Source organism: Chrysemys picta, chromosome 7 (genome assembly GCF_011386835.1).
Source record: "Chrysemys picta bellii isolate R12L10 chromosome 7, ASM1138683v2, whole genome shotgun sequence".
NCBI lineage: Eukaryota > Metazoa > Chordata > Testudines > Emydidae > Chrysemys > Chrysemys picta.
Window position 1 is genome coordinate 109917461 of NC_088797.1, and position 22611 is coordinate 109940071.

Sequence of the window (22611 nt, forward strand, 5' to 3'; positions counted from 1 at the left end):
AGGAGATGCCCTTTGGAATTTCAGACTAATATCATTATTACTTGGCCATCCTTGGGTGCTACCCCCGCTCCCTCCCTTTTTTGTCATCGTTGTATATCTTTATTCCATGCTAGCAAAATCACATTTACTGGGGAACTAACAAGCTAGCTGGTTTAAGCATGGAACTAAAGTTTGAGGAAGTAGGAAAGTGGCCCTTTTAGTTTAGGATTCAGTTCCAGAAACTGTATTTCATATATTGAAACCTCAGCGATGTGACTTTCACAAACATCTTAGACATGATGAAAACATATTCTGTGTCAGTCATTGACCTTCAAGTCACCTGCAAACTCTTGGTATTTACCTGAGCAGATGACACCAGTATCTTGTTGTTGTATATCTCTATTCTATGCTAGCAAAATCACATTCACCATGGAACTAACTCAACCTCAACTATAAGTGGTGGTACCAGTTCTGTCTATAATAAAATTCAGTGATGATCCTGTACATGTTCATTTCAGCATATTAAAATTTTAGATAAGGTGAATAACATGCAAGTAATGAGTTACCCGTTGATGGAGAAGTTGGATATCCAGCAGCAGCTAGGGAAAAACATATGAAATTATAAAAACAGTTTTTAGTATTTATGAATGCCGTAGAGCTGAGCAAAATTTTTAAGCCAAAACTTTTTTCATCAAAATTGCAGATTCGGCAACACCAAAACAATTCATGCTAGTTTCAATTCATTGTTCAATTATACTACAATTTCAAAACACCCCACTAAGAATATTTGGTTTTGAAAATGTCAAAGAAATATTTCATTTATTTAGTTTGAAATTACATTTAGTTTCAAAATTTCCTTTTTTAAAAAAAAAACACAACAAAAAAACAAACCTGTAAAACTAGGTGAAATCAAACCAAAACATTGCAATTTTATTCAAATAAAATGTTTTGAATTAGCTGAAACATACTTTCCTCAACTTTTTAATTTACTGAAATTTTCATGTATTTGGTTTTTGATCCAAACCAGAAATTATTTTTTGAAATTGTTAATGAAAGAAAAAAATATCTGGTATTAACTTGGATGTATTTATAACATTTTAAGGGGAAATGACATTTGAAGCTGCATGACTTTCCTGTAGGATGTTATGTCTGAAAACCAGTAGAGTAAAACTTTGAAGACACCATGTTTGTAAAATCTTGTTAAGGGTCATCATAAAATGTGCTTGACTCCCACTGAGCTAAATGAAAAAAATCCCAGAAAAATTTACCTTTCTTGATGGAAAAAGATTACAGCTGAAACTTAAATAAGTTTTTTTCATCTTTGGATCTCTAAGTGCTTCATGAAGTTGAATATATTTCATTATCCCTATTTTACTTTTTAGGTGAATGAGGCATAAAGAAGCTAAGTGGCATGGAAGAATCATGAATAAAATCTAGGTTTCTCACATCCCATTTCCATGCCCTATCACCACTGCAGTTTTCTATTTTCAAAGGAAGTGAGGTTACCAGAACGGAAAACTAACCCTGGTCGACAGATGCGGCCCTTTGGAACTTCAGACTAATATCATCATTTCTTGGCTATCCTGGGGTGCTTCCCTCCCCCGCCCTTTTTTTGTATATCTTTATTCTATGCTAGCACAATCACATTCACCATGAAACTAACTGGCTGGCTGGTTGAAACATGGAACTAATGTTTGAGAAAGTAAAAAAGTGGCCTTTTTAGTATATTAGATCCAGTTCCAAAAACGGTATTTCATATTTTGAAAACTTTGTAATGTAACTTTCAAAAACATCTCAGATATGGTGGAAAGCGTGGTCATTTGACTGCAAGTCACCTGCAAACTCTTGGTATTTACCTGAGCAGATGACTCCAGCATCTTCAGAATGACCACAGTTATGAGAGAGCCATCCTGAATGAGGACAGTCCCATAGACTGTATTCCGATCCTCTGCAACTCACATTATCCAGGACAATATTTCCTGAGCCTTGACCATAATAGGCATTGGTCTTTGCTGCAACACCATATCCACATCCAAGCTGCTGGCACACAACATTTGCATCATTGAAATCCCAAGAATCATCACACACTGTCCCCCAGGATCCAGCGTAATAGACTTCAACACGACCTTCACATCTGCTCAATGAATTGACCAGTCTCAATGCCAGCCCTAAAATAGATTCAAGGAAATTATTATTAGCACATTAGTTAGTTCTTTCCCTCTTGGTAACACTGTGACAACTGGGGTCACATACGAAACCACATTGGACCACTTCTGGGGATTACATGTCCAGATTAGGTCACACATCTGGATCAGTATGACGTTGAATAAAAAAATAAATCTTAGTAAATCAAGAGTGAGACAGCACTTACCATTTGGTGTGGTTCTCACTGGAGGAAACAGAGTGCTTGCTGCAATGAGACAAAGGCACAATTAGAGAAGATATTTATGAAAATGACAATGGATCCTGCTATTGTGCTATCAAGGAGATGAACATTAACTTGCAATAGAAATAGCCAATGATATGCAAGAGCAGAGGAACAGCAAAACATGCTCTAAATCCCAGCCTCTGGATGCACATTGGCAATTTAAGAAAACCTCCCGAACAATTTTAAGACAAATATTATAGATCAACATAACAACAATAATATTTAGAACTTTTATATAGGGCCGTTGATAAATCGCAGTTAACTCACGCGATTAACTCCAAAAAATTAATCGCGATTAAAAAAGTGTATGGTGATTTGTCGCACTTTTAATAGCACTTTTAAACAATAGAATACCAATTGAAATGTATTAAATATTTGTGGATGAAGAGACATGAAGAGAAGTCATCCAAATTCTTACTAGTAGCAGCACACTACTTTGATGGATTGGGGCCAGACTACCTTGCAGGAAAGGAATTTTTGTCATAAAGTATTAATCTTGAGTTACCTGTTTCTGTAGGTGGGGTCATGCCAGAATCTGTTAGTGTAGAAACATGAAATATTTAATGGGTCTTTCATTGAGGATGGCATTTTTCAGAACAGAGCAGAAGTTTTAAACAGCATGTTTGCAAAAATGTAATCATGTTAATTATTAGAATAATATTCAAATATAATAAAATTATGCTTCTACTAGGCTTAAACCAACTCCCACTGAAGTTAAATGGAAGTTGGTTAGGGCCCATATAGACCAAGTTGATAAGACTCCTGACCTACACATGTCCTAAAAAGACTGGTGTAAATGGAGGATATCTGTAACTTGAAGGCTTTAAATCAAGATTTGAGGTCTTCAGTAACTCAGCCAGAGATTATGAGCCTTTTGCAGGAGTGAGTGGCTGAGGTTCTGTGGCCTGTGGTGTCAAAGAGGCCAGACTAGATGATCAGGATGGTCACTTCTGACCTTAATGTCTATATCACTCGCCAGCATCATCTACATCAACAGATAATGCCCTTTTCATTAAAGTATGGTTAATATATTTAAGATGTATGTTAGTGAGGAATGTGACATTTTACTGTCATGATAAAACAAATTGTAAAGCAAAGAACTTAAAAACATAATCCTTAGTCTATTTTACAGTAATCACAAAGCCGATTAACGAAAAGCTACAGAGTTCGAAGAAAAAGGAATGTGTACCTGAACATATGACACCAGCATCTCCATAAAAACCACATATATTCGGCCAATTTTCATAAGGGCAATACCACAACATGTCTTCAGAGCCAGTACAGCTCACTTTAGTCATCCAAGGATCTGTCGAACCTTCACCAAAATAGCTATTTCTCAGAGCAGCAACAGGCTCACCACAGCCCAGTTGCCTGCACACAACTTGTGCATCGTTCATGTCCCACAAATCACCACAAACTTTTACCCAGCCTTCAAAGTGAAGGATTTTTCCTGTATAAATGCACTAAATGGTTCTGAAAGCATAATTGTTTTTAACATCCAATATTGTTTGGCAATGGAAAGAACTTCATATGGGGTCCACAGTGTGTGTGCCACAAAACTCCACCCATGGTGCTCCCCAAACTCCTGCAGAAGGGGAGGTTTATGCCGAACTGTGAGAGGGGTTGGTTGATCTATGCCTACATTCTCTCCCATGAAGAGCTGCTACCTCCAGTGTTCCGGTAGCATATCAGAGCAGCTCTGACTTCAGACCCCTGTAGATATTCCCAGTCCCCTCTGAAAACTCTCTGGTCACTACAATCAGAATTGGTACATTGCTTGCATATCATGGTACTTCCTTAAGCATTCATCTTTCTATTTTGAATCCATGTGACAATACCAAGCCAATACTAACTAAAGTGTCCAAGGAATGTTTCTGATATAGTGACCAGATGTCTTACATCTGAGTCCAGAAATATTACATCCACTGCCTTCTTTATTCAATGTGTTCATCAAAAACAGTGATCAGTTTTTTGCCTTTGATGATTTTGTCCAAAGTTCATCTTGCAGACAGTTATTATTCATATGCTTTGTCTTTATCAGCCATCGTGCTAGCCAACCACCATTTTGCAACCTAGACCTCCCCCACTGCAACTTGGGACCATTGCTCCTTGTTCTGTCACATCTGCCACCACTGAGAACAGCCTAGCTCCATCATCCAGTCATCGTGCCACTGATTTCATGTAAGTAATTATGGTCATTAAACTGTAAAATTCTATTCTATATTTTCAGTAGGTGGATACAATATAAAATATATACAATATTAGTAAAGCAAAGATAAAATAGGGCTTACAATAGATGGCTGGCTCTGGCATCGTAGTTGTATTGGTGTCAGGAATGGTTGTACTAGTTTCATAAGTGGGTGTAGTGCTCTCTTTTGAGAAAACAGACAAAAATAGAGACTTTTTTAATAACGACACAAGAATCAATTATTTTATTGCTTAATATATACAAATGTTTGTATTACTATTGTGATATTTTAAATCACTTTCTCGGAAACCTTTTGTTTTTATGATTATTGATGCAAAAAATGTTTTCTTCTTTCCTTTAGCACAAAATGACATGAGAATATAGTTTGGGAATTTTTGTATGTTTTTGCTTTTATTCAGTATTTATTCTGTTTATTTACAATTGGGTAATTTGCTGAATGCCCCAAAGAGCCAAGGAAACACACAGGGCCAGTGCTTTGCTGATGTAAATTATTGTAGATCCATTGGTTTGCGTGGAGTTATCCTCAGTTGATATAAATTGGTGTGTGGCCTAAACATTATTTTAATTTGACATTTTAATAGATCCAAAGAGAGACCCCAGTATCCACTGTGCCAGAGACGTCCCTTCAGTCAGAGAGAGCGTGGAGTCAACACCGTGCAGGTATTTTTTCATTTAATCGTGTTATAATCATGACACTCAAGGAGACTCATTTTTCAGCTGCAAAATGACCCCATGAACGACAACATTGGGGCAATATGAAAAGAAAGTACCTGATCAGCTTACACTAGCATCTTCATTGTGATTGCACTTGTGAACATAGCTTACCAATAACGGCACTGCCACACAATGGATTAGTTTCCTTTATAGTTCAAAAGTACTGTTGTGCAATCTCTTTACCATGAAAGTTGAACTTTAATGTCATTACAATCATAATTAAATTCACATGGAATTGTCATTTTCCAAGCCACAGCACAGAGTGTTGTTAGCTAAATGCATAACATTGTAAATTAAAATCAGTACAAATGTAAACAATACTGTATGTAGACAGACTCACCATCACCCATTGTTTGAACTGGAAAAAAAAACATAACACAAACTATATTAGTACAAAATACTTAGGCTTCTAGAAAGCTTTTTCTTTTTTCCTGTATAACTGCAGTAACTTGTTCTGAAAGCATAAATTTTTCTAACATACAATGTTGTCTGGAGAACTTCATACGGGGTCCACACTGTGCGTGGCCCAAAACTAAGCTCATGGTGCTCCTTTTACCCCTGCAAAAAGAGCTTCTGCCTCCAGGGTTACAGGAGCATATCAGAGCAGCTCTGACTTCAGACTCCCGTAGATATTCCCAGCCCCCTCTGAAACCCTCCTCTGGCATCAGTCCCTGCGAAAACTCTCTGGTCGCTACAGCTAAAGTTGACACATTGCTGCACATCACAGTGCTTCTTTAAGCACTCATCTTTCTATTTTAACCCATGTGAGAATCCTTAGGTCCAGGCCAATACAAACTAAAGGGTCCAAGGAATGTTTCTGATATAGTGACCAGATGTCTTACATCTGAGTCCAGATATATTACATCCACTGCCTTCTTCACTCACTGCGTTCCTCAAAAACACTGATCAGTTTTTTTCTCCTATGATACAGTCTTCCAAAGCTCATGGTACCCACCGTTATTATTCATATGCTTAGTCTTCTGCAGTCATAGAATCATAGAAAATTAGGGTTGGAAGAGACCTCAGGAGGTCATCTAGTCCAACCCCCTTCTCAAAGCAGGACCAACCGCACTTCAATTATACCAGCTAGGGCTTTTTCAAGCTGGGCCTTAAAAACCTCTAAAGATGGAGATTTCACCACCTCCCTAGGTAACGCTCAGTGCTTCACCATCCTCCTAGTGGGGGAAATAGTTTTTCCTAATACCTAACCTAGATCTCCCCCACTGCAACCTGGGACCATTGCTCCTTTTTCTGTCACATCTGCCACCACTGAGAACAGCCTAGCTCCATCATCCAGTCATCATGCTAGTGATTTCATGTAAATGAATATGGTCATTAAACTGTAAAATTCTATTCTATATTTTCAGTAGGTGGGTACAATATAAAATAGATAGAATATTAGTAAAGCAAAGAGAAAATAGGGCTTACAAGTTGTGGTTGGCTCTGGCGTCATAGTTGGAATGGTCTCAGGAATGGTTGTAGTAGTTTCATAAGTGGGTGTAGTGCTCTCTTTTGGGAAAACAAAGACAAAAATGGAGACCTTTTTAATAAGGACACAAGAATCGATTATTTTGTTGCTTACTATATGCAATTTTAGTATTGCTATTGTGATACTTTGAATCACTTTCTCAGAAACCTTTTGTTTTTATTATTATTGATGCAAAAACATATTTTCTTCTTTCCTTTAGCACAAAATGACATGGGAATATAGTTTGGGAATTTTTGTATGTTTTTCTTTTTATTCAGTATTTATTCAGTTTATTTACAATTGGGTAATTTGCTGGATGCCCCAAAGAGCCAGGGAACTCACAAGGCCAGTGCTTTTCTGCTGTAAATTATTGTAGATCCATTGGTTTCAGTGGAGTTATCCTCAGTTGATATAAATTGGTGTGTGGCCTAAACATTATTTTAATTTGACATTTTAATAGATCCAAAGAGAGACTCCGGTATCCACTGTGCCAGAGACGTCCCTTCAGTCAGAGAGAGCGTGCACTCAACACCGTACAGGTATTTTTTCATTTAATCGTGTTGTAATCATGACACTCAAGGAGACTCATCTTTCAGCTGCAAAATGACCCCATGAACGACAACATTGGGACAATATGCAAAGAAAGTACCTGATCAGCTTACACTAGCATCTTCATTGTGATTGCACTTGTGAACATAGCTTACCAATAAGGGCATTGCCACACAATGGATTAGTTTCCTTTGTAGTTCACAAGTACTGTTGTGCAATCTCTTTACCATGAAAGTTGAACTTTAATGTCATTACAATCATAATTAAATTCACAGGGCATTGTCATTTTTCAAGCCACAACACAGAAAGTTGTTAGCTAAATGCATAACATTGTTAATTAAAATCAGTACGAATGTAAACAATACTGTACGTAGACAGACTCACCATCACCCATTGTTTGAACTGGAAAAAAAACATAACACAAACTATATTAGTACAAAATACTTAGGCTTCTAGAAAGCTTTTTCTTTTCTCCTGTATAACTGCAGTAACTTGTTCTGAAAGCATAAATTTTTCTAACATACAATGTTGTCTGGAGAACTTCATACGGGGTCCACACTGTGTGTGCCCCAAAACTCTGCTCATGGTGCTCCTTCTACCCCTGCAAAAAGGGAGGTTTATGGCAAAGTGTGAGAGGGGCTGACTGTTCTGTGATTACATTCTCTCCCATGAAGAGCTGCTGCCTCCAGGGTTACGGTAGCGTATCAGAGCAGCTCTGACTTCAGACTCCCGTAAAGATTCCCAGCCCCCTCTGAAATCCTCCTCTGGCATCAGTCCCTGCGAAAACTCTCTGGTCGCTACAGCTAAAGTTGACACATTGCTGCACATCACGGTGCTTCTTTAAGCACTCATCTTTCTATTTTAACCCATGTGAGAATCCTTAGGTCCAGGCCAATACAAACTAAAGGGTCCAAGGAATGTTTCTGATATAGTGACCAGATGTCTTACATCTGAGTCCAGATATATTACATCCACTGCCTTCTTCACTCACTGCGTTCCTCAAAAACACTGATCAGTTTTTTCTCCTATGATACAGTCTTTCAAAGCTCATGTTACCCACAGTTATTATTCATATGCTTAGTCTTCTGCAGTCATAGAATCATAGAAAATTAGGGTTGGAAGAGACCTCAGGACATCATCTAGTCCAAGCCCCTTCTCAAAGCAGGACCAACCCCACTTCAATCATACCAGCTAGGGCTTTTTCAAGCCGGGCCTTAAAAACCTCTAAAGATGGAGATTTCACCACCTCCCTAGGTAACGCATTCCAGTGCTTCACCATCCTCCTAGTGGGGGAAATAGCTTTTCCTAATACCTAACCTAGATCTCCCCCACTGCAACTTGAGACTATTACTTCTTGTTCTCTCACGTCTGCCACCACTGAGAACAGCCTAGCTCCATCATCCAGTCATCATGCTAGTGATTTCATGTAAATGAATATGGTCATTAAACTGTAAAATTCTATTCTATATTTTCAGTAGGTGGGTACAATATAAAATAGATACAATATTAGTAAAGCAAAGAGAAAATAGGGCTTACAAGTGGTGGTTGGCTCTGGTGTCGTAGTTGTAGTGATCTCAGGAATGCTTGTAGTAGTTTCATAAGTGGGTGTAGTGCTCTCTTTTGAGAAAACAAAGACAAAAATAGAGACTTTTTTAATAAGGACACAAGAATCGATTATTTTGTTGCTTAATATACACAAATTTTTGTATTGCTATTGTGATATTTTGAATCACTTTCTCAGAAACCTTTTGTTTTTATGACAGGTTTCAGAGTAACAGCCGTGTTAGTCTGTATCCGCAAAAAGAAGAACAGGAGTACTTGTGGCACCTTAGAGACTAACAAATTTATTAGAGCATAAGCTTTCGTGGACTACAGCCCACTTCTTCGGATGCATATAGAATGGATATGTTCCATTCTATATGCATCCGAAGAAGTGGGCTGTAGTCCACGAAAGCTTATGCTCTAATAAATTTGTTAGTCTCTAAGGTGCCACAAGTACTCCTGTTCTTCTTTTTGTTGTTATGATTATTGATGCAAAAACTTATTTTCTTCTTTCCTTTAGCACAAAATGACATGGGAATATAGTTTGGGAATTTTTGTATGTTTTTGTTTTTATTCAGTATTTATTCAGTTTATTTACAATTGGGTAATTTGCTGAATGCCCAAAGACCCATGGAAACTCACAAGGCCAGTGCTTTGCTGCTGTAAATTATTGTAGATCCATTGGTTTGCGTGGAGTTATCCTCAGTTGATATACATTGGTGTGTGGCCTAAATATTATTTTAATTTGACCTTGCAATATATCCAAAGAGAGACCCCAGTATCCACTGTGCCAGAGACATCCCTTCAGTCAGAGAGAGTGTGTACTCAATACCGTACAGGTATTTTTTCATTTAATCGTGTTATAATCATGACACTCAAGGAGACTCATCTTTCAGCTGCAAAATGACCCCATGAACGATAACATTGGGACAATATGCAAAGAAAGTACCTGATCAGCTTACACTAGCATCTTCATTGTGATTGCACTTGTGAACATAGCTTACCAATAAGGGCACTGCCACACAATGGGTTAGTTTCCTTTATAGTTCACAAGTACTGTTGTGCAATCTCTTTACCATGAAAGTTGAACTTACAAATGTAGAATTATGTACAAAAAACTTGCATTCAAAAATAAAACAATGTAAAACTTTACAGCCTACAAGTCCACTCAGTCCTACTTCTTGTTCAGCCAATCACTCAACAAACAAGTTTGTTTACATTTGCAGGAGTTAATGCTGCCCGCTTCTTTACAATGTCACATGAAAGTGAGAACAGGCGTTCGCATGGCACTATTGTAGCCGGCCTCGCAATATATTTACAGGACAATTACACTAAAGATTCACACATATGTCCCTTCATACTTCAACCAGCATTCCAGACAGGGCTGGCTCCAGGCACCAGCTGAGGAAGCAGGTGCTTGGGGTGGCCAAGGGAAAGGGTCGGCACGTCGGGCTCTTCAGCGACAATTCGACAGAGGGTCCCTGTGACTCTCGGAGGAAAGGACCTGCCGCCAAATTGCCGCCAAATAAGAAAGCGACACGGTGGAGCTGCCGTTGGAGTGCTGCTGATCGCGATCGCGTTTTGTTTTTTTTTTCCCGCCGCTTGGGACGGCAAAAATCCTGGAGCCGGCCCTGATTCCAGAGTATGTGCGTCCATGCTGATGACGGGTTCTACTTGATAATGATTCAAAACAGTGCGGACCAATGCATGTTCATTTTCATCATCTGAGTCGGATGCCACCAGCAGAGAAGATTGATTTTTTTTTTTTGGTGGTTCAGGTTCTGAAGTTTCCGCATCAAAATGTTGCTCTTTTAAGACTTCTGAAAGCATGCTCCACACCTCATCCCTCTCAGATTTTGGAAGGCACTTCAGATTCTTAAACCTTGGGTCGAGTGCTATACCTATCCTTAGAAATCTCACATTAGTACATTCTTTGCGTTTTGTGAAATCTGCAGTGAAAGTGTTCGTAAAATGAACAACATGCTGGGTCATCATCCGAAACTGCTATAACATGAAATATATGGCAGAATAGGGGTAAAACAGAGCGGGAGGCATACAATTCTCCCCCAAGGTGTTCAGTCACAAATTTAATTAACGCATTAATTTTTTTAATGAGCGTCATCAGCATGGAAGCATGTCCTCTGGAATGGTGGATGAAGCATGAAGGGGCATAAGAATGTTTGTATATCATGCATGTAAATACATTGCAATGCCAGCTACAAAAGTGCCATGTGAATGCGTATTGTCACTTTCAGGTGACATTGTAAATAAGAAGCAGGCAACATTATCTCCCATAAATGTAAACAAACTTGTTTGTCTTAGTGATTGGCTGAACAAGAAATAGGACTGAATGGACTTGTAGGCTCTAAAGTTTTACACTGTTTTGTCTTTGAGTGCAGTTATGTTAACAAAAATAATCTATATTTGTAAACTGCACTTTCACGATAAAGAGATTGCACTACAGTACTTGGATGAGGTGGACTGAAAAATACTGTTTCTTTTGTTTATCATTTTTGCAGTGCAAATATTTGTAATCAAAATTAATACTATAAAGTGTGCATGGTACACTTTGTATTCTGTATTCTGTGTTGTACCTGAAGTCAATATATTTGAAAATGTAGAAAAACATCCAAAAATATTTAATACATTTTAATTGGTAATCTATTGTTTAACAGTGCTATTAAAACTATGATTAATCACTATTCATTTTTATTGCGATTCATTTTTTGATTTAATCACATGAGTTAACTGTGATTAATCAACAGTATATAGTGAAGGAATTTGTATTTGTTTGTTTCTTTTTCTTTGAACAATTATTGTAGTTTAAAGGTATCTTCTAAATTGTTCATCTATTTAATACTGGGTAATTTGATGAATGTCTCAAATGGTCAAGGAACCCGCAGAGCCAGATCCCCTGCTAGTGTACAATGGTGTAGATACATTGACTTGGATCAGCAACACCAATTCAAATGGGGTGAGGATCTGGACTAAACATTCTTACAGAGATAAATATATTCAAAATGGTGCCACAGAATCTACTGGAAGGAATTTTTCCTTTTTTATTATTTAGTATCAACTAAACAGGGGCTTATATCTAGATGTGTAGTTCTTGTGAATTCCATGCCCACAACTATAGTTTTGGGTACATCAGCTTTTTCCTGTATTACCTGAGGAGTTCTTGTTACAGTTTCAATACCCACACCAAAGAAGATAAAACTTTTCAGTGCCTACCATGAAGATCAATACTTTCAAAACATTACATTGTTTCTTTATCAGCAAGAAAAAAATGTTAAAGATTGCATCTAACCTCTCCTTTGTTTAAATTCTTAATAGTAGCAGCACAACTTCTTGTATAGCAGTAGTATATACTTGTTGTTAGAATTCCTGTCTATTATATTTACATTGTAAGAGCGTTTAGACACTGAAGTACAGATTCCGGAGATGCGCAGTTCAACATATAGAACCTATTCGGCCAGGTCTAGCAAAACATTTAAGCTCATCGACTGCAATTGGACTACCAAAGGGCATACATTTAAGCCTGTGCTTAAGTGCTTTGCTGAATTAGAGCCAGATTGCTCAGCATCTAGCAGGATCAAGTCCGTAATTTACAAGGCAAAGTATAAATCTTGAGTTACCTGTTTCTGGAGGCGCTGTTAGTCCAGAACCTGTTGATGCAGAAACATCAGACTTTTAGACATGGGACATTCCTATTGGATGGGTCTTTCATTGAGGATGTCATGTTTCAAATCAACAGAGCAGAAGCATGAAACACCATGTTTACAAAAATTTAATTATATTAATCATTAGGATAACCATCAGGTAATAAAATTCTGCTTCCTGTGACTCAAACTATATCCCAGTAAAGTTAATGGAGTAATATCCCTTGACCTTAAGGGAGGTCGGATTGGGCCATAGTAACCCAGCTGATTAAACTCCTGACCTACACATACCCTAGATGGTTCATGATATTACTCACCAGTATAATCTACATCAGTGGTTCACAAATTTAACAATCCGTGAATCTCTTTTACTAAATCTCTTTTGTGAAATCTCGTGAACCCCCTCCTAAAAATGAATATTTCCAGGGATTTACGTTTGGTTTTCAGATGTGCATACGAGGAAAACGCTTTCTCGCATAAGTATGTTGTTGTAAATGGTAACAAAAGTGTAGTAGCTTTTTCTGCCAGAAAGGGGTACTCGTTTCTTAAACTCAGCCAAAAGTTGATCAATGACAGATTTTTTAAACTCTTTTTCAGTTCGTAATCACAGGAGATCTCAATCAATTTCTCTTTTTCCTCACTGATCAGTATCTGCATTGAGAAAGTGGTATCATCAAAAGGGTTGCGAATCCAGTCATTATTGCCTGACATAACTGAAAAGTATTCCCTGAAAGTTGTGCAAAGTCCTTTTAGGTGTGCAGTTATATTGGTTTTAGTGCACTGATCCAACTGAAGTTTATGTTCTGCCAAGAAGTCATGAAGATTACTGAAACACTCAGTTTGATTGTTTTCCAGACAACTTTCCCAGAACTGCAACTTCTTTATCGTGGATTCAACTCGCTCTTACACTTTGAAAACAGTTATATTGAGGCCTTGAAGAGATCATTTTAAAATATTCATTCTTGAGAAAATATCTGCTAAATAAGCTAGGCTCTGGAGCAAGGTGGAAAGGGTGGCTGTTGAAAAAACTAGGATTTCCGTTCTAAGCTCAAACAAGCGCACAAGGATTTTGCCCCGTGAGAGCCATCTAACTTCGGTGTGGGTCAACAGATAATTGTGTATACTACCCATTTCTTCACAAAGTACGTGAAATATTCTGGAATTTGTTGGCCGTGATTTTATGAAATTCACCATTTTCACTGCATTGTCCAGCACTTCCTTCAGTCCCTCAGGCATGAGTTTTGTTGTGAGGGCATGTCTATGGATACTGCAATGAGACTTTTGATGCAACCTTTTTTGTTCGAGCTACAAATCCACTATACTACCCGATCATTGATATGGCCCCATCAGTGCAAATGTCTAGGCAATGAGACCAATCTATTTCCTTTTCCTGAGAATATGCATTAGCCAGATTGAAGATATCTTCTCCAGTTGTACATTCTTCTAATGGTCGGCAAAACAACAAGTCTTCTTCAACCATACCTTCATTCACATAACGTACAAACAGTAGCAAAATAGCTAGTTTAGCTACATCAGTTGATTCCTCCAACTGTATAGCACAATATGGACTATTTTTCACTCTATGTAGAATTGTAGTCTCTATATTATTTGACATATCATTAATTCTTCGTGACAACGTATTATTGGACAAAGGAACCATGTCAATCCTTTTCGCAACCTTTTCTCCGAGCATGCAATGAACTACCTTTTTTATACATGGACCAATCAAGCTCTCTGCTATGGTATGGGCTTCCGATGCTTTTGCTACTCGGTAGCTCACGTGGTATGACGCTTCAAGTGCATTTTCATTATCAGTACTTGCTTTGGATATAAAACTGGTAATGTCACTTTTCCTCTCAGCTAATTTTCACTTGAAAAAAATCAACAGGCTTGTCGAGTTGTGCAGGATGCCTAGTTTCTAAATGGCACCGAAGTAGAGAAGGTTTGAGGCTGCTGCTTGCTAGACCAGTGTTTCCCAAACTTGGGACGCTGCTTGTGTAGGGAAAGCTCCTGGCGGGCGGGGCCAGTTTGTTTACCTGCCCCATCTGCAGGTTCGGCACTTCGCGGCTCCCAGTGGCTGCGGTTCGCTGCTCCAGGCCAATGGGAGCTGCTGGAAGTGGTGGCCAGTACGTCCCTCAGCCCGCGCTGCTACCCACAGCCCCCATTGGCCTGGGTGGGCAGGGCGGCAGCTGAGACCCCGGTGCGCAAGGCTGCTGGCTCTGCACTCCGCGGGGATCGTGCTGCTAGACCCCATTAACCGGGGCTCAGGCTGCCTGCTCAGTTCTCAAATGAGCTTGGGCTGCCGGTCCCTGCTGACCGCCGGGGCTTGGGCTGCCAGCCCCAACTGCCCAGCCCCACATTCCATGGAGCTCAGGCTGCCAGCCCCGCACTGACTGCTGGGGCTCAGGCTGCCTGCTCCTCCACTGATGGGAGCAGGGCTCGGGCTGCCAGCCCCAACTGCGTATGCCCACTCTCCATGGAGCTCGGACTGCCGACCCCTCCGCTGACCAGGGCTTGGCTGCCTGCTCAGTGCTCCATTGAGCTCAGGCTGTCTGCCCAGCAATCAGGTCCCACCCGCTGCCTCCCATGCCCAGGGTCCTCTGGCTGCCATTAGGGAAATTTTTCTGGCGAACCCCCTGTAACATTGTGCGAACCCCCAGGGGTTCGCGAACCCCAGTTTGGGAACCACTGATCTTCATCAGCACCTAATGACCTTTCCTTTAAAGTATGGTTTACAGATTTTAGCTAAGAATGTGACATATACTGAAAGAAAAAGTGTAAAGCAAAACTTTAAAAAATACAATCCTTAGTCTATTTTACAGAGGCACAAAGCTGATTTGCTGAGTATAAAAGCTACAGATATGCAATAAAAGAGAATATATACCTGCACATATGACGCTAGCATCTCCATAAACACCACATGAATAGTATGCATATTCATAAGGGCAAGACCACAACATGTCTTCAGAGCCAGTGCATCTCACATTAGTCATCCAAGGATCTGTCGAACCTTCACCAAAATAGCTATTTCTCAGAGCAGCAACAGGCTCACCACAATCCAGTTGCCTGCACACAACTTGTGCGTCGTTCATGTCCCACAAATCACCGCAAACTTTTACCCAGTCTTCAAAGTGAAGGATTTCAACACGACCTGCACAGCGGTTTGGCCCATTTGCAAGTCCTAGCACCAGATCTGTGAAAGACACAAATCAATAGATTGCTAGACTATTTGTCCATTTTCACATGGAGATGTCCTAATACTTCTTGGTTACCAATTAAAATTTGTCCCATATTGGCAATGCAATGACATTTATTGAGAAGCTAGTCATCCTCCTTTAGCTCCTGGCTGGCCATAGCCCTATCCTAGTTGACGTGATTGTCTCAGCAGAGAGACCAACGACTCAGTGGTCAATGTGCCTCACCCGAGATGTCCCACCAAATGAGGAAGGTTGGTCCGTGTAGCCATGGCTTGTGCTGTGTTTTTTCTGTGAATGAATAGGAGACTTTGGGCTCCAGCACTCTGAACTCTCTCTCCCAAGCATGAAACTCACTTCACGTTTCCAGGGTTTAATTTTAATGTCATTACAATCATAATTACATTCAGAGGGCATTGTCATTTTCCAAGTCACAACGCAGAAAGTTGTTAGCTAAATGCATAACATTGTAAATTAAAATCAATATAAATACTGTATGTAGACAGACTCACCATCACCCATTGTTTCATCTGAAAAAAAGCACATAACACAAACTATATTAGTACAAAATACTTAGACTCCTAGAAAGCTTTTTCTTTTCTCCAGTATAATTGCAGGAACTTGTCCAAAAAGCATAAATTTTTCCAACATACAATAATGTCTGGCACTAAGAACTTCATATGGGGTCCACACTGTGTGTGCCCCAAAACTCTGCTCATGGTGCTCCCTGTACCCATGCAGAAAGGGAGGTTTATGGCAAGGTGTGAAAGGAGCTGGCTATTATGTGATTACATTCTCTCCCGTGAAGAGCTGCTGCCTCCAGGGTTACAGTAGCGTATCAGAGCAGCTCTGACTTCAGACTCCCGTAGATATTCCCAGCCCCCTCTGAAACCCTCCTCTGGCATCAGTCCCTGCAAAACCTCTCTGCACATCACGGTGCTTCTTTAAGCACTCATCTTTACGTATTGTAATCCATGTGACAATACTTAGGTCCAAGCTGATATTAACTAAAGTGTCCAAAGAATATTTTTGATATAATGACCAGATGTCTTACATCTGAGTCCAGATATATTACATCCACTGCCTTCTTCATTCACTGCATTCCTCAAAAACACTGATCAGTTTTTTCTCCTATGATACATTCTTCCACAGCTCACGGTACCCACCATTATTATTCATATGCTTAGTCTTCTGCAGTCATAGAATCATAGAAAATTAGGGTTGGAAGAGACCTCTAAAGATGGAGATTTCACCACCTCCCTAGGTAACGCATTCCAGTGCTTCACCATTCTCCTAGTGGGGGAAATAGTTTTTCCTAATACCTAACCTAGATCTCCCTCACTGCAACTTGAGACCATTGCTCCTTGTTCTGTCACATCTGCCACTACTGAGAAGAGCCTAGCTCCATCATCCAGTCATCATGCTAGTGATTTCATGTAAGTGAATATGGTCATTAAACTGTAAAATTCTATTCTATATTTTCAGTAGGTGGGTACAATATAAAATAGATACAATATTAGTAAAGCAAAGATAAAATAGGGCTTACAATAGATGACTGGCTCTGGCGTCGTAGTTGTATTGGTGTCAGGAATGGCTGTACTAGTTTCATAAGTGGGTGTAGTGCTCCCTTTTGAGAAAACAGACAAAAATAGAGACTTTTTAATAACGACACGAAAATCAATTATTTTATTGCTTAATATACGCAAATGTTTGTTTTGCTATTGTGATCTTTTAAATCACTTTCTCAGAAACCTTTTGTTTTTATGATTATTGATGCAAAAACATATTTTCTTCTTTCCTTTAGCACAAAATGACATGGGAATATAGTTTGGGAATTTTTGTATGTTTTTCTTTTTATTCAGTATTTATTCAGTTTATTTACAATTGGGTAATTTGCTGAATGCCCAAAGAGCCATTGAAACTCAAAAGGCCAGTGCTTTGCTGCTATAAATTATTGTAGATCCATTGGTTTGAGTGGAGTTATCCTCAGTTGATATAAATTGGTGTGTGGCCTAAATATTATTTTAATTTGACATTTTAATAGATCCAAAGAGAGACCCCAGTATCCACTGTGCCAGAGACGTCCCTTCAGTCAGAGAGAGCGTGGACTCAACACCGTGCAGGTATTATTTCATTTAATCGTGTTATAATCATGACACTCAAGGAGACTCATCTTTCAGCTGCAAAATGACCCCATGAACGACAACATTGGGACAATATGCAAAGAAAGTACCTGATCAGCTTACACTAGCATCTTCATTCTGATTGCACTTGTGAACATAACTTACCAATAAGGGCACTGCCACACAATGGGTTAGTTTTCTTTATAGTTCACAAGTACTGTTGTGCAATCTCTTTACCATGAAAGTTGAACTTTAATGTCATTACAATCATAATTAAATTCACAGGGCATTGTCATTTTCCTAGCCACAACACAGAAAGTTGTTAGCTAAATGCATAACATTGTAAATTAAAATCAGTACAAATGTAAACAATACTGTATGTAGACAGACTCACCATCACCCATTGTTTGAACTGGAAAAAAAAACATAACACAAACTATATTAGTACAAAATACTTAGGCTTCTAGAAAGCTTTTTCTTTTTTCTGTATAACTGCATTAACTTGTTCTGAAAGCATAAATTTTTCTAACATACAATGTTGTCTGGAGAACTTCATACGGGGTCCACACTGTGCGTGGCCCAAAACTCTGCTCATGGTGCTCCTTCTACCCCTGCAAAAAGGGAGGTTTATGGCAAAGTGTGAGAGGGGCTGACTGTTCTGTGATTACATTCTCTCCCATGAAGAGCTGCTGCCTCCATGGTTTCGGTAGCATATCAGAGCAGCTCTGACTTCAGACTCCCGTAGATATTCCCAGCCCCCTCTGAAATCCTCCTCTGGCATCAGTCCCTGCGAAAACTCTCTGGTCGCTACAGCTAAAGTTGACGCATTGCTGCACATCACGGTGCTTCTTTAAGCACTCATCTTTCTATTTTAACCCATGTGAGAATCCTTAGGTCCAGGCCAATACAAACTAAAGGGTCCAAGGAATGTTTCTGATATAGTGACCAGATGTCTTACATCTGAGTCCAGATATATGACATCCACTGCCTTCTTCACTCACTGCATTCCTCAAAAACACTGATCAGTTTTTTCTCCTATGATACCTTCTTCCAAAGCTCACGGTACCCACCGTTATTATTCATATGCTTAGTCTTCTGCAGTCATAGAATCATAGAAAATTAGGGTTGGAAGAGACCTCAGGAGGTCATCTAGTCCAACCCCCTTCTCAAAGCAGGACCAACCCCACTTCAATCATACCAGCTAGGTCTTTTTCAAGCCGGGCCTTAAAAACCTCTAAAGATGGAGATTTCACCACCTCCCTAGGTAACGCATTCCAGTGCTTCACCATCCTCCTAGTGGGGGAAATAGCTTTTCCTAGTACCTAACCTAGATCTCCCCCACTGCAACTTGAGACTATTACCTCTTGTTCTGTCACATCTGCCACCACTGAGAACAGCCTAGCTCCATCATCCAGTCATCATGCTAGTGATTTCATGTAAATGAATATGGTCATTAAACTGTAAAATTCTATTCTATATTTTCAGTAGGTGGGTACAATATAAAATAGATAGAATATTAGTAAAGCAAAGAGAAAATAGGGCTTACAAGTTGTGGTTGGCTCTGGCGTCATAGTTGGAATGGTCTCAGGAATGGTTGTAGTAGTTTCATAAGTGGGTGTAGTGCTCTCTTTTGGGAAAACAAAGACAAAAATGGAGACCTTTTTAATAAGGACACAAGAATCGATTATTTTGTTGCTTACTATATGCAATTTTAGTATTGCTATTGTGATACTTTGAATCACTTTCTCAGAAACCTTTTGTTTTTATTATTATTGATGCAAAAACATATTTTCTTCTTTCCTTTAGCACAAAATGACATGGGAATATAGTTTGGGAATTTTTGTATGTTTTTCTTTTTATTCAGTATTTATTCAGTTTATTTACAATTGGGTAATTTGCTGGATGCCCCAAAGAGCCAGGGAACTCACAAGGCCAGTGCTTTTCTGCTGTAAATTATTGTAGATCCATTGGTTTCAGTGGAGTTATCCTCAGTTGATATAAATTGGTGTGTGGCCTAAACATTATTTTAATTTGACATTTTAATAGATCCAAAGAGAGACTCCGGTATCCACTGTGCCAGAGACGTCCCTTCAGTCAGAGAGAGCGTGCACTCAACACCGTACAGGTATTTTTTCATTTAATCGTGTTGTAATCATGACACTCAAGGAGACTCATCTTTCAGCTGCAAAATGACCCCATGAACGACAACATTGGGACAATATGCAAAGAAAGTACCTGATCAGCTTACACTAGCATCTTCATTGTGATTGCACTTGTGAACATAGCTTACCAATAAGGGCACTGCCACACAATGGATTAGTTTCCTTTATAGTTCACAAGTACTGTTGTGCAATCTCTTTACCATGAAAGTTGAACTTTAATGTCATTACAATCATAATTAAATTCACAGGGCATTGTCATTTTCCAAGCCACAACACAGAAAGTTGTTAGCTAAATGCATAACATTGTTAATTAAAATCAGTACGAATGTAAACAATACTGTACGTAGACAGACTCACCATCACCCATTGTTTGAACTGGAAAAAAAAACATAACACAAACTATATTAGTACAAAATACTTAGGCTTCTAGAAAGCTTTTTCTTTTCTCCTGTATAACTGCAGTAACTTGTTCTGAAAGCATAAATTTTTCTAACATACAATGTTGTCTGGAGAACTTCATACGGGGTCCACACTGTGTGTGCCCCAAAACTCTGCTCATGGTGCTCCTTCTACCCCTGCAAAAAGGGAGGTTTATGGCAAAGTGTGAGAGGGGCTGACTGTTCTGTGATTACATTCTCTCCCATGAAGAGCTGCTGCCTCCAGGGTTACGGTAGCATATCAGAGCAGCTCTGACTTCAGACTCCCGTAAAGATTCCCAGCCCCCTCTGAAATCCTCCTCTGGCATCAGTCCCTGCGAAAACTCTCTGGTCGCTACAGCTAAAGTTGACACATTGCTGCACATCACGGTGCTTCTTTAAGCACTCATCTTTCTATTTTAACCCATGTGAGAATCCTTAGGTCCAGGCCAATACAAACTAAAGGGTCCAAGGAATGTTTCTGATATAGTGACCAGATGTCTTACATCTGAGTCCAGATATATTACATCCACTGCCTTCTTCACTCACTGCGTTCCTCAAAAACACTGATCAGTTTTTTCTCCTATGATACAGTCTTTCAAAGCTCATGTTACCCACAGTTATTATTCATATGCTTAGTCTTCTGCAGTCATAGAATCATAGAAGATTAGGGTTGGAAGAGACCTCAGGACATCATCTAGTCCAAGCCCCTTCTCAAAGCAGGACCAACCCCACTTCAATCATACCAGCTAGGGCTTTTTCAAGCCGGGCCTTAAAAACCTCTAAAGATGGAGATTTCACCACCTCCCTAGGTAACGCATTCCAGTGCTTCACCATCCTCCTAGTGGGGGAAATAGCTTTTCCTAATACCTAACCTAGATCTCCCCCACTGCAACTTGAGACTATTACTTCTTGTTCTCTCACGTCTGCCACCACTGAGAACAGCCTAGCTCCATCATCCAGTCATCATGCTAGTGATTTCATGTAAATGAATATGGTCATTAAACTGTAAAATTCTATTCTATATTTTCAGTAGGTGGGTACAATATAAAATAGATACAATATTAGTAAAGCAAAGAGAAAATAGGGCTTACAAGTGGTGGTTGGCTCTGGTGTCGTAGTTGTAGTGATCTCAGGAATGCTTGTAGTAGTTTCATAAGTGGGTGTAGTGCTCTCTTTTGAGAAAACAAAGACAAAAATAGAGACTTTTTTAATAAGGACACAAGAATCGATTATTTTGTTGCTTAATATACACAAATTTTTGTATTGCTATTGTGATATTTTGAATCACTTTCTCAGAAACCTTTTGTTTTTATGACAGGTTTCAGAGTAACAGCCGTGTTAGTCTGTATCCGCAAAAAGAAGAACAGGAGTACTTGTGGCACCTTAGAGACTAACAAATTTATTAGAGCATAAGCTTTCGTGGACTACAGCCCACTTCTTCGGATGCATATAGAATGGATATGTTCCATTCTATATGCATCCGAAGAAGTGGGCTGTAGTCCACGAAAGCTTATGCTCTAATAAATTTGTTAGTCTCTAAGGTGCCACAAGTACTCCTGTTCTTCTTTTTGTTGTTATGATTATTGATGCAAAAACTTATTTTCTTCTTTCCTTTAGCACAAAATGACATGGGAATATAGTTTGGGAATTTTTGTATGTTTTTGTTTTTATTCAGTATTTATTCAGTTTATTTACAATTGGGTAATTTGCTGAATGCCCAAAGACCCATGGAAACTCACAAGGCCAGTGCTTTGCTGCTGTAAATTATTGTAGATCCATTGGTTTGCGTGGAGTTATCCTCAGTTGATATACATTGGTGTGTGGCCTAAATATTATTTTAATTTGACCTTGCAATATATCCAAAGAGAGACCCCAGTATCCACTGTGCCAGAGACATCCCTTCAGTCAGAGAGAGTGTGTACTCAATACCGTACAGGTATTTTTTCATTTAATCGTGTTATAATCATGACACTCAAGGAGACTCATCTTTCAGCTGCAAAATGACCCCATGAACGATAACATTGGGACAATATGCAAAGAAAGTACCTGATCAGCTTACACTAGCATCTTCATTGTGATTGCACTTGTGAACATAGCTTACCAATAAGGGCACTGCCACACAATGGGTTAGTTTCCTTTATAGTTCACAAGTACTGTTGTGCAAT

The 22611-nt window shown here is 39.2% G+C and overlaps 1 protein-coding gene across 1 annotated transcript in view; it reads right to left on the reverse strand.

The window, feature by feature from the left end:
- The window catches only part of DMBT1 (deleted in malignant brain tumors 1), a 162638-nt gene that overhangs the window by 17318 nt on the left and 122709 nt on the right, over nucleotides 1-22611 (reverse strand). The window contains 18 exon segments of the mRNA XM_065553629.1: nucleotides 546-578; nucleotides 1836-2147; nucleotides 2351-2389; nucleotides 2913-2942; nucleotides 3597-3870; nucleotides 4649-4779; nucleotides 5671-5688; nucleotides 6759-6839; nucleotides 7732-7749; nucleotides 8884-8964; nucleotides 12525-12554; nucleotides 15433-15741; nucleotides 16255-16272; nucleotides 17289-17369; nucleotides 18260-18277; nucleotides 19412-19492; nucleotides 20385-20402; nucleotides 21538-21618. Of these exon segments, the coding sequence (XP_065409701.1) occupies nucleotides 546-578; nucleotides 1836-2147; nucleotides 2351-2389; nucleotides 2913-2942; nucleotides 3597-3870; nucleotides 4649-4779; nucleotides 5671-5688; nucleotides 6759-6839; nucleotides 7732-7749; nucleotides 8884-8964; nucleotides 12525-12554; nucleotides 15433-15741; nucleotides 16255-16272; nucleotides 17289-17369; nucleotides 18260-18277; nucleotides 19412-19492; nucleotides 20385-20402; nucleotides 21538-21618 (1653 nt within the window).